Consider the following 14,077-nt stretch of genomic DNA (forward strand, 5'->3'; position numbering starts at 1 on the left):
TTTAGTCTCAGAAATAAACTTCCGACTTATAACGAAGTGTGTAGACTTTTTTGAGTTAACGTATATAAAATTCAACATTTTTATGAACTCTTTATTTTTGTGTTGGCTTTGTCTTTCTATTTGATTCAAGATAGATGAAATTTGTTAGGATTTAGATTAGTTCTGCATGGTCTTTCATCCTTCTTCTATTGTGAAATTTGACTTCCTTCATATTTTCTTGAATCAACGTACATAGAAATGGAATTTTTACTAGACGTAATGCCTTAGAACATATTATTTGTGACTACAATACATTTTTCAAACTTTTTCTGTTAAAGATGAGTTTATCTAGTTTAAATTTAGTTTCAGAATATAACGAAGTGTGTAAACTTTTTTGAGTTAACGTATATAAAATTCAACATTTTTATGATCTCTTTCTTTTTGTATTGAATTTGTCTTTCTATTTGATTCAAGATAGATGAAATTTGTAACGATTTGGATTAGTTCTGTATGGTCTTTCATCTTTCTTCTAGTGTCAAATTTTACTTCCCTCATATTTTCTTGAATCATTTTTTTTTTTGATAAGTCAAAATTGAATTAAAGAAAAGAGTTATTTACAAGATAGTACATGAGAAAAGATGTCACAGCAACCCCAAAAACTCAAAATACTATTTCAATCGAAAATAGGAAACATATGGGAACTCTATTGAGTTTAACAAATCAGGACGACCAACAAAAGTGAGTCTCACTCCATTATCTAATAAGAAACCAGCCTTCGCCATCTTGTCAGCTGCGAAATTGGCTTCACGGTACGTGTGCACAAAATTTATTGAATCAAACATGCCCTTCACATCATACCATCTCTGTCTAGCAAACCAAGGAATAGAATCCCCTTCCAAAGCTGTTATGAAACTTGATGAATCAGTCCGCACTAGAACATCCCGGTATCCCCATTGAACTTCCCATTCTAAACCAATCAGAATGCTATACAACTCCGCCATATAATTGGAAATAATTCCAAGACCAACACACATCGCCCCAACCACTTCACAAGCAGAATTTCTCGCCACCACACCAGCTCCCGCCACCCCTGGATTGCCTCTAGGGGCACCGTCACAGCATAGCAAAAGCTGATTCCGCATATGAGGTTGCCAAAAACACTCAACAGGCTCTAACATCTTCACCCTACGACATTTAACTCTGAAAAAATTCAGAATCTCAAAATCTTCTACCTTGTTGAACATACATCCTGTCATTCTAGCCGAGTACTCATGAATGAGGTTAAACACACGTTTTTTGAAGAAAGTCCAACAAGGCTTCTTCTTTTCATAGACCATCTTATTCCTTTGGTACCACAGCTCCAAGCGCAGCACCAAGAGTGAGACTAACCACAGGTCTTTAACCATTCTACTACGCCCTTTCACTTCCTTGTTAGCAGCAAGCAAGTTATAATGAGGAATAATATGGAAAATACCTTCCAGCCATTGCCAAGCCCGATTCGCAGCACTACATCTCCAAAGAACATGTTCCAAAGACTCCTCCTCAATCTGGCACACACTGCACCTCGACGGAAGAGCTATCTTGAACCTGCTCTTTACTTTATCCAGAGTTGCACAAGCTCCCCTGAAAAACTTCCAATTTTGCGCTGCCAAAGAAGGGTGCACAATACTTTTCCATAACAGATTTGCTTCCTCCAGCACCGGATATCTCATCCTCACCAGCTCCCTTGCAGACTTAACAGAGAATAAACCTTTAAGATCCGGCATCCATATCTTCCTATCACTGCCTGTGTGCCTCCTTGGCAAGCTCTCCAGATCCACACCAGCATTGACGAGGTCGTGCATATGAACTCCTTCCAGCTGCCATTGATCCTGCACAATGATATCACTAACCCTTGCATTTCTGTCAAGGTCAGGTTGTTGCAAAACATCTGCCAAAGTTTCAGACCCATACCATACATCATAAAATAGTGAAGTTCCTCTACCGTCACCAATTAAAGATTTAGTATTGCGCATAACTTCAGTGTGCAGCCAACGAATCCCAAGAATAATTGAAGATTTAACTCCAGCCAACTTCAGCCGACCATCTCTACAAGTGAATTTCGATTCCAGAAATCTATCCCATTTCTTCGTAGAATCTTTAATACTCCACCACAACTTCATAATCAGTGTCTTGTTCATGTTGCTTAGGCTAGTAATCCCAAGACCCCCTTCCCGCACCGGACTGCAGATCTTGTCATAACCAACCAAGAAAGCTCTAGCTAAGTTTGAATCTCCCGACCAAAGGAAATTACGAATCACACGTACACATTGTTTAACAAATTTAACAAGCCATTTATACACAGCCATGTTATGAATCGCATAACTTGAAAGGACAGTTTTAACAAGTACCACACGATCCTGAAAGGAAAGCATCTTACCTTTGTAAACCGAAAGCTGGTCCTTCAGATTATCCACCACGTTACTAATATGTCTATACTTCACCACTCCAGGCATAACCTTAACCCCCAAATATCTATTCGGGAAATAAGTCACTCCCATGCCTAAGAAGTCTACAATAGACTGCCTCCTACGCAAAGGCCCACCTCCAAAATAAATTTTGCTCTTCTCCCTGCAAACTCGTTGACCAGAAGCTTGTTGATAATCACCCAGGAGCTTCACTAAGTTTGTTAGACTCATCATATTACCCTTGTAAAAGATCATAATATCATCAGCAAAAAATAAATGAGTTGGAGCAATACCATTACGCTTCACCATATGAGTCATACTCTTGTTTTGAAAGAGTTTAGTAATGTTCCTACTTAGAACATCCTCTATCAAAACAAAGATAAGAGGAGAAAGCGGATCCCCTTGACGCAAACCTCTATTAATCTTGAAAAAACCCTCCGGACTCCCATTAAGAAGAATAGAAATCCTGGCCGACTTCAGAATATTGTGAATCCAAGTACACCAATACTCTTAGAAACCATATCTACGAAACACTTCCAAGACAAAAGGCCAACTTACTGTATCAAAAGCTTGAGAAATATCAAGTTTGAGACCTAAGTTGCCATCCTTTCTTTTAATGTGCAGCTCATTAACCAATTCAGACGCCAAACTAATATTTTCATGAATATTTCTCCCCTTCATAAAAGCCACTTGTTCCTCCGAAACCAAATTATCTAAGACTTTTCCAAGTCTGGTTGCTAAAATTTTGGTAAAAATTTTGAAGAAAAAATTACTTAGACCAATTGGTCTATATTTCTTCAGACTATCCGCACCTCTTACCTTAGCAAGCAAAAGAATGAGACTAGAATTAGCCCCATTAGGAATAGTTTTGTTGTTCCAGCAAAAAATAATAGCCTTAGCTAGGTCTTGATGAATTAAATCCCAACAATGTCTATAAAAACACCCCGAGAAACCATCCGGACCTGGAGCACTATCCTCACCCAAATCAAACACCGCCACCTTAATTTCCTCCAAAGAAGGAATAAAATCCAATATATGTCTTTCCTCGAGAGAAATATAATTATGTTCATACTCAAACAAACTATACTCAATCTGCGTATCTACTCCATTAAATTTACTCTCATAATAAGAAACAACATGGTCTCTTAATTGGTCCGCATCAATGATAAGGGACCCATCATCTGTCACCAACTCCGAAATTGTATTGACACTTCTACGAGTATTAATAGTACTATGGAAATATGAAGTATTGCTAGAACCCTCCAAGATCCATTTGTTGCGAGATTTTTGTCTCAACATAATATGCTGCTGCATACGCACCTCCTGAACAGCCACAAGCGCATCCTTCATCTCATTCTGCTTAGAAATGTCAAAAGGGTCCTCATCTGAATTCCAACTAGCCACTTCAAACTTAAATTGAGCTTGTTTGAGTCTTGCATTCACATTACCAAACACCTGTTGATTCCACAACTTCATAGCTACCTTCACCTCTTCAGCGTGAAAAGGAAAAATAAAATCCGGATTACCATACACCGGAGCATTCCAAGAAGTCTCAACCATTCTAAAAAAATCAGGATGCGTAAACCACATTTTCTGAATTCTGAAAGGAGCACGTCTCGGCCTAGAAGCAACAAAAGGATAACCGATAAGAGTCGAATGATCGGAAACTTCCCTAGGAAGAGCTTTACACCGCCAATTCGAAAATTTAGTTAACCAAGGTTCATTTATAATAGCACGATCCAACTTTCTAATAATTCTTCTCACCCCCGATTGGCCATTAGTCCAAGTGAACTTAGAACCCAAATAATCTGCCTCAAAAAGACCATTCTCTTCCATCCAGTCACTGAATTCATTAATACTAGAAGTAAGAACATCTCTACCACCCTTCTTCTCATCATTGCGAAGAACACAGTTAAAATCTCCAATTACCAACCAAGGAGTAGTAGAATCCACCACAGAAAGTTGACTCCATAATCTCCTTCTAAAAACTTGGATATAACTAACATGAACACAAGAAATAAAGACTCCTTCTGTCTTCACCGTAATATCCTGCCTAGTCATATTTAACACCATTGGCTCTTCAATATCTTCACTCCAAAGAATCTAAAGATTACCAATAGAACTTGAAGTAGAATTATGAACTGCCTTCTTAACAAAACCATCTAAATTAAGCCGTAACATAACACCATCTGAATAAGGGATTTTCGGCTCAGAAATACACATAAGAACCGGCTTAAACTCCTTAACTAACTCACGTAATTTCAAACCAGCCTCCTCCTTCGACACTCCATTGACATTCCAAAAGAGAACTCGTATTAGGAAACTGTCTTTTTTGGTTTAGAAGATATCTTAGGATTCTTAGTCGGAACCCTTTTCTCAATAACTGGAGAGAAACCTTTGCTAACTCTGATTCCCAAATCATTAACCTCAGAGTCCGAGTCATACTTGGATTCTGGAGATTTGTTTTGAGTATAACTTTGTGAACTAGTCTGAATTGGCACACGACCAGGCTTCCTAGTTTGCTTAGGCACAACTTTCTCAACTGGAATCTCAGACCATTTGGCTCCCTTGACACCTGCTGATGCCTTCTCTGGCGTGAGTTCCTCATCCGAACTCTCCTCCTCTTGATTAGATGGTTGCACTGTGTTGGCTAGCCCCAACTCAGCTGTCAAAACATCAAATTTATTCAATGAGATAACCACAGTATTATCCGCCAAAGCATTGCGGATAGGTGTCTCCGCAATACTATGAGCCACTGCATCTTGAATAGGTATAAAGGAAGTAGAAGAGTTGGCCTGGTTCCTATCAGTACTAGAGTGATTAGTTCTCGCCAATTCATCACTCTTTCCTGACTTAGCTGCAATTGTGGTTTCATCTACCATCAATATGTTAGCTAGTGCTCTTTTCGGAGCAAGCGCCTGTTTAGCTGTCTCAACGGCGTCAGACGCTGCACGAAGCTGAGCTTCAGAAGCAGCCATCACCTCTTCAAGCTGACTAGTATCCTCCTTACCAGCAACATTCTCCCCGACAGCAACAGGTATGTTAAAATCTTTACCCGCACCAGGCGCATTAACAGTTTCCCCCGCACTAGTGTTTGCAACTTCACCAGTTTCGCCTGACTTGTCAACACCTGACTTGTCATTTTTTTTTTTTGCTAAGTCAAGAAATTATATGGATAAAAAATATATTTATAAGAAAAACGTTAATTATGTTCACTTACAAGCGGGGGGTTTGAACCTACAACCCATAGGTTCAACACCACTAGTACCTTCTTGATTGTTATTCTTCTTACGATTGCGTGATCGCTTCTTACCTTTAGCTTCTTTCCAGTCTTGAGTATCCTCCATCTCCTTGACAGATTCACCAGACTTTGGTTTCCTCCTGCACTCACTCTCATTGTGTCCAATAATGTTACAATGCAAACAGAATTTTGGATGCTTAGGTATCTCCACATATTGCCAGAAAGTTCTCCCACCAGCTGTTAGTAGAATTCTGTCAGGAATGTGTTTTACAAAATCTACATCAACCAGCACTGATGCATAGCTTCCAAACTCCATATTCAATGTTCTTTGATCAACTACGATCGGATTACCAACTGCTTTCCCAATGGATAACAAAGATCTCTCAGTCCATAACTCTGCATGAAGACCCGGGAGATGAACCCAAACAGGTGCATGGGAAGTATTTTGTCTTTCAGGATCGAAACCAGGGTACCAATCCATCAAACGTAGCTCTTGTTGATTAAAAAACCATTTCCTGTTACGGATTCTGGCTTTTGTTTGCTCATCACGCAACATAATTACAAATAAACCCTTACTCATAGACATAAACCTAACTGAGTTAGGGTTTAGCTGCCATTGAGTAACCAAATTGTTATTCATCTCCAAAAAATTCAAACCCTTGAAGTTGAGTCTTGCAATAAAGCTAAACTCAAAAGGCTTACAACCTTCCTGGTAAAAATCGGTAGGGATTACCAAAGATGGTTCTCCATTAATTAACGTGGGATTTGGCAGACTACTAACATCAACAGCCGTAGGCTGTAATGTTTGACGTACCTTCACTTTTTCCGCAAAGGTTGGAGTTGGTGATCCATTCGTAATACGTAACACAGTTTCCTCAGTCATCATTAATCCTAAGATTAAACAATAATTGAACATGAAAGACGCACAAAACCCTAGGAAAATCGCCAGATTTTCTCTCTCCTCATATTTTCTAACTAAAAGTTCAGTTTTGTTCCTCAAACTTTTTCTGTTAAAGATGAGTTTATCTTGTTTACAGAAAACAAAAAAAATAAATGCGGTTGGTGGGCATCGAACCTAGTATCCCCCTTTTTTAAAAAGGCAATTTCTAGTTTCTTGAATCAACGTACATAGAAATGCAATTTTTGCTAGATGTATTGCCTTAGGACATATTAATCTTAATTACAATACATTTTTCAAACTTTTTCTGTTAAAAATGAGTTTATCTAGTTTACAATTTAGTCTCAGAAATCAATTTCCGACTTATAACGAAGTGTGTAGACTTTTTTAGGTTAACGTATATAAAATTCAACATTTTTATGATCTCTTTCTTTTTGTGTTGGCTTTGTCTTCTATTTGATTCAAGATAGATGAAATTTTTTAGGATTTGGATTAGTTCTGCTTGGTCTTTCGTCCTTCTTATATTGTGAAATTTGACTTCCTTCATATATTATTGAATCAACATACATAGAAATGCAATTTTTACTAGACGTACTGCCTTTAGAACATATTAATTGTGATTACAATATATTTTTCATACTTTTTCTATTAAAGATGAGTTTATCTACTTTACCATTTAGTCTAAGAACTCAATTTCCGACTTGTAACGAAGTGTGTAGACTTTTTTGAGTTAACGTATATAAAATTCAACATTTTTATGAACTCTTTATTTTTGTGTTGGCTTTGTCTTTCTATTTGATTCAAGATAGATGAAATTTGTTAGGATTTAGATTAGTTCTACATGGTCTTTCATCCTTCTTCTATTGTGAAATTTGACTTCCTTCATATTTTCTTGAATCAACGTACATAGAAATGGAATTTTTACTAGACGTAATGCCTTAGAACATATTATTTGTGACTACAATACATTTTTCAAACTTTTTCTGTTAAAGATGAGTTTATCTAGTTTAAATTTAGTTTCAGAATATAACGAAGTGTGTAAACTTTTTTGAGTTAACGTATATAAAATTCAACATTTTTATGATCTCTTTCTTTTTGTATTGAATTTGTCTTTCTATTTGATTCAAGATAGATGAAATTTGTAACGATTTGGATTAGTTCTGTATGGTCTTTCATCTTTCTTCTAGTGTGAAATTCGACTTCCCTCATATTTTCTTGAATCATTTTTTTTTTTTGATAAGTCAAAATTGAATTAAAGAAAAGAGTTATTTACAAGATAGTACATGAGAAAAGAGGTCACAGCAACCCCAAAAACTCAAAATACTATTTCAATCGAAAATAGGAAACATATGGGAACTCTATTGAGTTTAACAAATCAGGACGACCAACAAAAGTGAGTCTCACTCCATTATCTAATAAGAAACCAGTCTTCGCCATCTTGTCAGCTGCGAAATTGGCTTCACGGTACGTGTGCACAAAATTTATTGAATCAAACATTCCCTTCACATCATACCATCTCTGTCTAGCAAACTAACGAATAGAATCCCCTTCCAAAGCTGTTATGACACTTGATGAATCAGTCCGCACTAGAACATCCCGGTATCCCCATTGAACTGCCCATTCTAAACCAATCAGAATGTTATACAACTCCGCCATATAATTGGAAATAATTCCAAGACCAACACACATCGCCCCAACCACTTCACAAGCAGAATTTCTCGCCACCACACCAACTCCCGCCACCCCTGGATTGCCTCTAGAGGCACCATCACAGCACATCAAAAGCTGATTCTGGATAGGAGGTTGCCAAAAACACTCAACAGGCTCTAACATATTCACCCTACGACATTTAACTCTGAAAAAATTCAGAATCTCAAAATCTTCTACCTTGTTGAACATACATCCTGTCATTCTAGCCGAGTACTCATGAATGAGGTTAAACACACGTTTTTTGAATAAAGTCCAGCAAGGCTTCTTCTTTTCATAGACCATCTTATTCCTTTGGTACCACAGCTCCAAATGCAACACCAAGATTGAGACTAACCACAGGTCTTTAACCATTCTACTACGCCATTTCACTTCCTTGTTAGCAGCAAGCAAGTTATAATGAGGAATAATATGGAAAATACCTGCCAGCCATTGCCAAGCCCGATTCGCAGCACTACATCTCCAAAGAACATGTTCCAAAGACTCCTCCTCAATCTGGCACACACTGCACCTCGACGGAAGAGCTATCTTGAACCTGCTCTTTATTTTATCCAGAGTTGCACAAGCTCCCCTGACAAACTTCCAATTTTGCGCTGCCAAAGAAGGGTGCACAACACTCTTCCATAACAGATTTGCTTCCTCCAGCACCGGATATCTCATCCTCACCAGCTCCCTTGCAGACTTAACAGAGAATAAACCTTTAAGATTAGACATCCATATCTTCCTATCACTGCCTGTGTGCCTCCTTGGCAAGCTCTCCATATCCACACCAGCATTGACGAGGTCGTGCATATGAACTCCTTCCAGCTGCCATTGATCCTGCACAATGATATCACTAACCCTTGCATTTCTGTCAAGGTCAGGTTGTTGCAAAACATCTGCCAAAGTTTCAAACCCATACCATACATCATAAAATAGTGAAGTTCCTCTACCGTCACCAATTAAAGATTTAGTATTGCGCATAACTTCAGTGTGCACCCAACGAATCCCAAGAAGAATTGAAGATTTAACTCCAGCCAACTTCAGCCGACCATCTCTACAAGTGAATTTCGATTCCAGAAATCTAGCCCATTTCTTCGTAAAAGCTTTAATACTCCACCACAACTTCATAATCAGTGCCTTGTTCATGTTGCTTAGGCTAGTAATCCCAAGACCCCCTTTCCGCACCGGACTGCATATCTTGTCATAACCAACCACGAAAGCTCTAGCTAAGTTTGAATCTCCCGACCAAAGGAAATTACGAATCACACGTACACATTGTTTAACAAATTTAACAAGCCATTTATACACAACCATGTTATGAATCACATAACTTGAAAGGACAGTTTTAACAAGTACCACACGATCCTGAAAGGAAAGCATCTTACCTTTGTAAACCGAAAGCTGGTCCTTCAGATTATCCACCACGTTACTAATATGTCTATACTTCACCACTCCAGGCATCACCTTAACCCCCAAATATCTATCCGGGAAATAAGTCACTCCCATGGCTAAGAAGTCTACAATAGACTGTCTCCTATGCAAAGGCCCACCTCCAAAATAAATTTTGCTCTTCTCCCTGGAAACTCGCTGACCAGAAGCTTTTTGATAATCACCCAGGAGCTTCACTAAGTTTGTTAGACTCATCATATTACCCTTGCAAAAGATCATAATATCATCAGCAAAAAATAAATGAGTTGGAGCAATACCATTACGCTTCACCATATGAGTCATACTCTTGTTTTGAAAGAGTTTAGTAATGTTCCTACTTAGAACATCCTCTATCAAAACAAATATAAGAGGAGAAAGCGGATCCCCTTGACGCAAACCTCTATTAATCTTGAAAAAACCCTCCGGACTCCCATTAAGAAGAATAGAAATCCTGGAAGACTTCATAATATTGTGAATCCAAGTACACCAATCCTCTGAGAAACCATATCTACGAAACACCTCCAAGACAAAAGGCCAACTTACTGTATCAAAAGCTTGATAAATATCAAGTTTGAGACCTAAGTTGCCATCCTTTCTTTTAATGTGCAGCTCATTAACCAATTCAGACGCCAAACTAATATTCTCATGAATATTTCTCCCCTTCATAAAAGACACTTGTTCCTCCGAAACCAAATTATCTAAGACTTTTCCAAGTCTGGTTGCTAAAATTTTGGTAAAAATTTTGAAGAAAAAATTACTTAGACCAATTGGTCTATATTTCTTCAGGCTATCCGCACCTCTTACCTTAGCAAGCAAAAGAATGAGACTAGAATTAGCCCCATTAGGAATAGTTTTGTTGTTCCAACAAAAAATAATAGCCTTAGCTAGGTCTTGATGAATTAAATCCCAACAATGTCTATAAAAACACCCCGAGAAACCATCCGGACCTGGAGCACTATCCGCACCCAAATCAAACACCGCCACCTTAATTTCCTCCAAAGAAGGAATAGAATCCAACATATGTCTTTCCTCGAGAGAAATATAATTATGTTCATACTCAAACAAACTATCCTCAATCTGCGTATCTACTCCATTAAATTTACTCTCATAATAAGAAACAACATGGTCTCTTAATTGGTCCGGATCAATGATAAGGGACCCATCATTTGTCACCAACTCCGAAATTGTATTGACACTTCTACGATTATTAATAGTACTATGGAAATATGAAGTATTGCTAGAACCCTCCAAGATCCATTTGTTGCGAGATTTTTGTCTCAACATAATATGCTGATGTATACGCACCTCCTGAACAGCCACAAGCGCATCCTTCATCTCATTCTGCTTAGAAATGTCAAAAGGGTCCTCATCTGAATTCCTACTAGCCACTTCAAACTTAAATTGAGCTTGTTTGAGTCTTGCATTAACATTACCAAACACCTGTTGATTCCACAACTTCATAGATACCTTCACCTCTTCAGCTTGAAAAGGAAAAATAAAATCCGGATTACCATACACCGGAGCATTCCAAGAAGTCTCAACCATTCTCAAAAAATCAGGATGCGTAAACCACATTTTCTGAATTCTGAAAGGAGCACGTCTCGGCCTAGAAGCAACAAAAGGATAACCAATAAGAGTCGAATGATCGGAAACTTCCCTAGGAAGAGCTTTACACCGCCAATTCGAAAATTTAGTTAACCAAGGTTCATTTATAATAGCACGATCCAACTTGCTAATAATTCTTCTCACCCCCGATTGGCCATTAGTCCAAGTGAACTTAGAACCCAAAGAATCTGCCTCAAAAAGACCATTCTCTTCCATCCAGTCACTGAATTCATTAATACTATAAGTAAGAACATATCTACCACCCTTCTTCTCATCATTGCGAAGAACACAGTTAAAATCTCCAATTACCAACCAAGGAGTAGTAGAATCCACCATAGAAAGTTGACTCCATAATCTCCTTCTAAAAACTTGGATATAACTAGCATGAACACAAGAAATAAAGACTCCTTCTGTCTTCACCGTAATAGCCTGCCTAGTCATATTTAACACCATTGGCTCTTCAATATCTTCACTCCAAAGAATCCAAAGATTACCAATAGAACTTGAAGTAGAATTATGAACTGCCTTCTTAACAAAACCAGCTAAATTAAGCCGTAACATAACACCATCTGAATAAGGGATTTTCGGCTCAGCAATACACATAAGAACCGGCTCAGCAATACACATAAGAACCAGCCTCCTCCTTCGACACTCCATTGACATTCCAAAAGAGAACTCGCATTAGGAAACTGTCTTTTTTGGTTTAGAAGATATCTTAGGATTCTTAGTCGGAACCCTTTTCTCAATAACTGGAGAGAAACCTTTGCTAACTCTGATTCCCAAATCATTAACCTCAGAGTCTGAGTCATACTTGGATTCTGGAGATTTGTTTTGAGTATAACTTTGTGAACTAGTCTGAATTGGCACACGACCAGGCTTCCTAGTTTGCTTAGGCACAACTTTCTCAACTGGAATCTCAGACCATTTGGCTCCCTTGACACCTGCTGATGCCTTCTCTGGCGTGAGTTCCTCATTCGAACTCTCTTCCTCTTGATTAGATTGTTGCACTGTATTGGATAGCCCCAACTCAGCTGTCAAAACATCAAATTTATTCAATGAGATAACCACAGTATTATCCGCCAAAGCATTTCGGATAGGTGTCTCCGCAATACTATGAACCACTGCGTCTTGAATAGGTATAAAGGAAGTAGAAGAGTTGGCCTGGTTCCTATCAGTACTAGAGTGATTAGTTCTCGCCAATTCATCACTCTTTCCTGACTTAGCTGCAATTGTGGTTTCATCTACCATCAATATGTTAGCTAATGCTCTTTTCAGAGCAAGCGCCTGTTTAGCTGTCTCAACAGCGTCATACGCTGCACGAAGCTGAGCTTCAGAAGCAGCCATCACCTCTTCAAGCTGACTAGTATCCTCCTTACCAGCAACATTCTCCCCAACAGCAACAGGTATATTAAAATCTTTACCCGCACCAGGCACATTAGCAGTTTCCCCCGCACTAGTGTTTGCAACTTCACCAGTTTCGCCTGACTTGTCAACACCTGACTTGTCATTTTTTTTTACTAAGTCAAGAAATTATATTGATAAAAAAGATATTTATTAGAAAAACGTTAATTATGTTCACTTACAACGCGGGGGGTTTGAACCTACAACCCATAGGTTCAACACCACTAGTACCTTCTTGATTGTTATTCTTCTTATGATTACGTGATCGCTTCTTACCTTTAGCTGCCTGCCAGTCTTGAGTATCCTCCATCTCCTTGACAGATTCACCAGACTTTGGTTTCCTCCTGCACTCACTCTCATTGTGTCCAATAATGTTACAATGCAAATAGAATTTTGGATGCTTAGGTATCTCCACATATTGCCAGAAAGTTCTCCCACCAGCTGTTAGTAGAATTCTGTCAGGAATGTGTTTTACAAAATCTACATCAACCAGCACTGATGCATAGCTTCCAAACTCCAGATTCAATGTTCTTTGATCAACTACAATCGGATTACCAACTGCTTTCCCAATGGATAACAAAGATCTCTCAGTCCATAACTCTTCATGAAGACCCGGAAGATGAACCCAAACAGGTGCATGGGAAGTATTTTGTCTTTCAGGATCGAAACCAGGGTACCAATCCATCAAACGTAGCTCTTGTTGATTAACAAACCATTTCCTGTTACGGATTCTTGCTTTTGTTTGCTCATCACGCAACATAACTACAAAGAAACCCTTACTTATAGACATAAACCTAACTGAGTTAGGGTTTAGCTGCCATTGAGTAACTAAATTGTTCTTCACCTCCAAAAATTTCAAACCCTTGAAGTTGAGTCTTGCAATAAAGCTAAACTCAAAAGTCTTACAACCTTCCTGGTAAAAATCGGTAGGGATTACCAAAGATGGTTCTCCATTAATTAACGTGGGATTTGGCAGACTACTAACATCAACAGCCGTAGGCTGTAATGTTTGACGTACCTTCACTTTTTCCGCAAAGGTTGGATTTGGTGATCCATTCGTAATACGTAACACAGTTTCCTCAGTCATCATTAATCCTAAGATTAAACAATAATTGAACAAGAAAATTGAAAAACGCACAAAACCCTAGGAAAATCGCCAGATTTTCTCTCTCCTCATATTTTCTAACTAAAAGTTTAGTTTTGTTCCGCAAACTTTTTCTGTTAAAGATGAGTTTATCTTGTTTACAGAAAACAAAAAAATAAATGCGGTTGGTGGGCATCGAACCTAGTATCCCCCTTTTTTAAAAAGGCAATTTCTAGTTTCTTGAATCAACGTACATAGAAATGCAATTTTTGCTTGATGTATTGCCTTAGGACATATTAATTTTA

The 14,077-nt window shown here is 38.3% G+C and overlaps 3 protein-coding genes across 3 annotated transcripts; all 3 read right to left on the reverse strand.

The window, feature by feature from the left end:
* Window positions 1-4,741: 4,741 nt before the first annotated feature.
* On the reverse strand, window positions 4,742-6,550 carry LOC113295598. Its single transcript, XM_026543930.1, has 2 exons — window positions 5,695-6,550; window positions 4,742-5,580 (listed from the first exon to the last, which is right to left on the reverse strand). The coding sequence occupies exons 1-2, from the start codon at window positions 6,548-6,550 to the stop codon at window positions 4,742-4,744; spliced, it is 1,695 nt and encodes a 564-aa protein (XP_026399715.1).
* Window positions 6,551-8,095: 1,545 nt separating this feature from the next.
* On the reverse strand, window positions 8,096-11,944 carry LOC113295600. Its single transcript, XM_026543931.1, has 4 exons — window positions 11,412-11,944; window positions 10,487-11,288; window positions 10,226-10,342; window positions 8,096-9,907 (listed from the first exon to the last, which is right to left on the reverse strand). The coding sequence occupies exons 1-4, from the start codon at window positions 11,942-11,944 to the stop codon at window positions 8,096-8,098; spliced, it is 3,264 nt and encodes a 1,087-aa protein (XP_026399716.1).
* A 24-nt stretch (window positions 11,945-11,968) lies between these two features.
* On the reverse strand, window positions 11,969-13,775 carry LOC113295601. The gene is made up of 2 exons (XM_026543932.1): window positions 12,920-13,775; window positions 11,969-12,804 (listed from the first exon to the last, which is right to left on the reverse strand). Exons 1-2 carry the CDS (start codon window positions 13,773-13,775, stop codon window positions 11,969-11,971), a joined length of 1,692 nt encoding a protein of 563 aa, XP_026399717.1.
* Between the last annotated feature and the right edge of the window lie 302 nt (window positions 13,776-14,077).

Source organism: Papaver somniferum, chromosome 7 (genome assembly GCF_003573695.1).
Source record: "Papaver somniferum cultivar HN1 chromosome 7, ASM357369v1, whole genome shotgun sequence".
NCBI classification, from domain to species: Eukaryota; Viridiplantae; Streptophyta; class Magnoliopsida; order Ranunculales; family Papaveraceae; genus Papaver; species Papaver somniferum.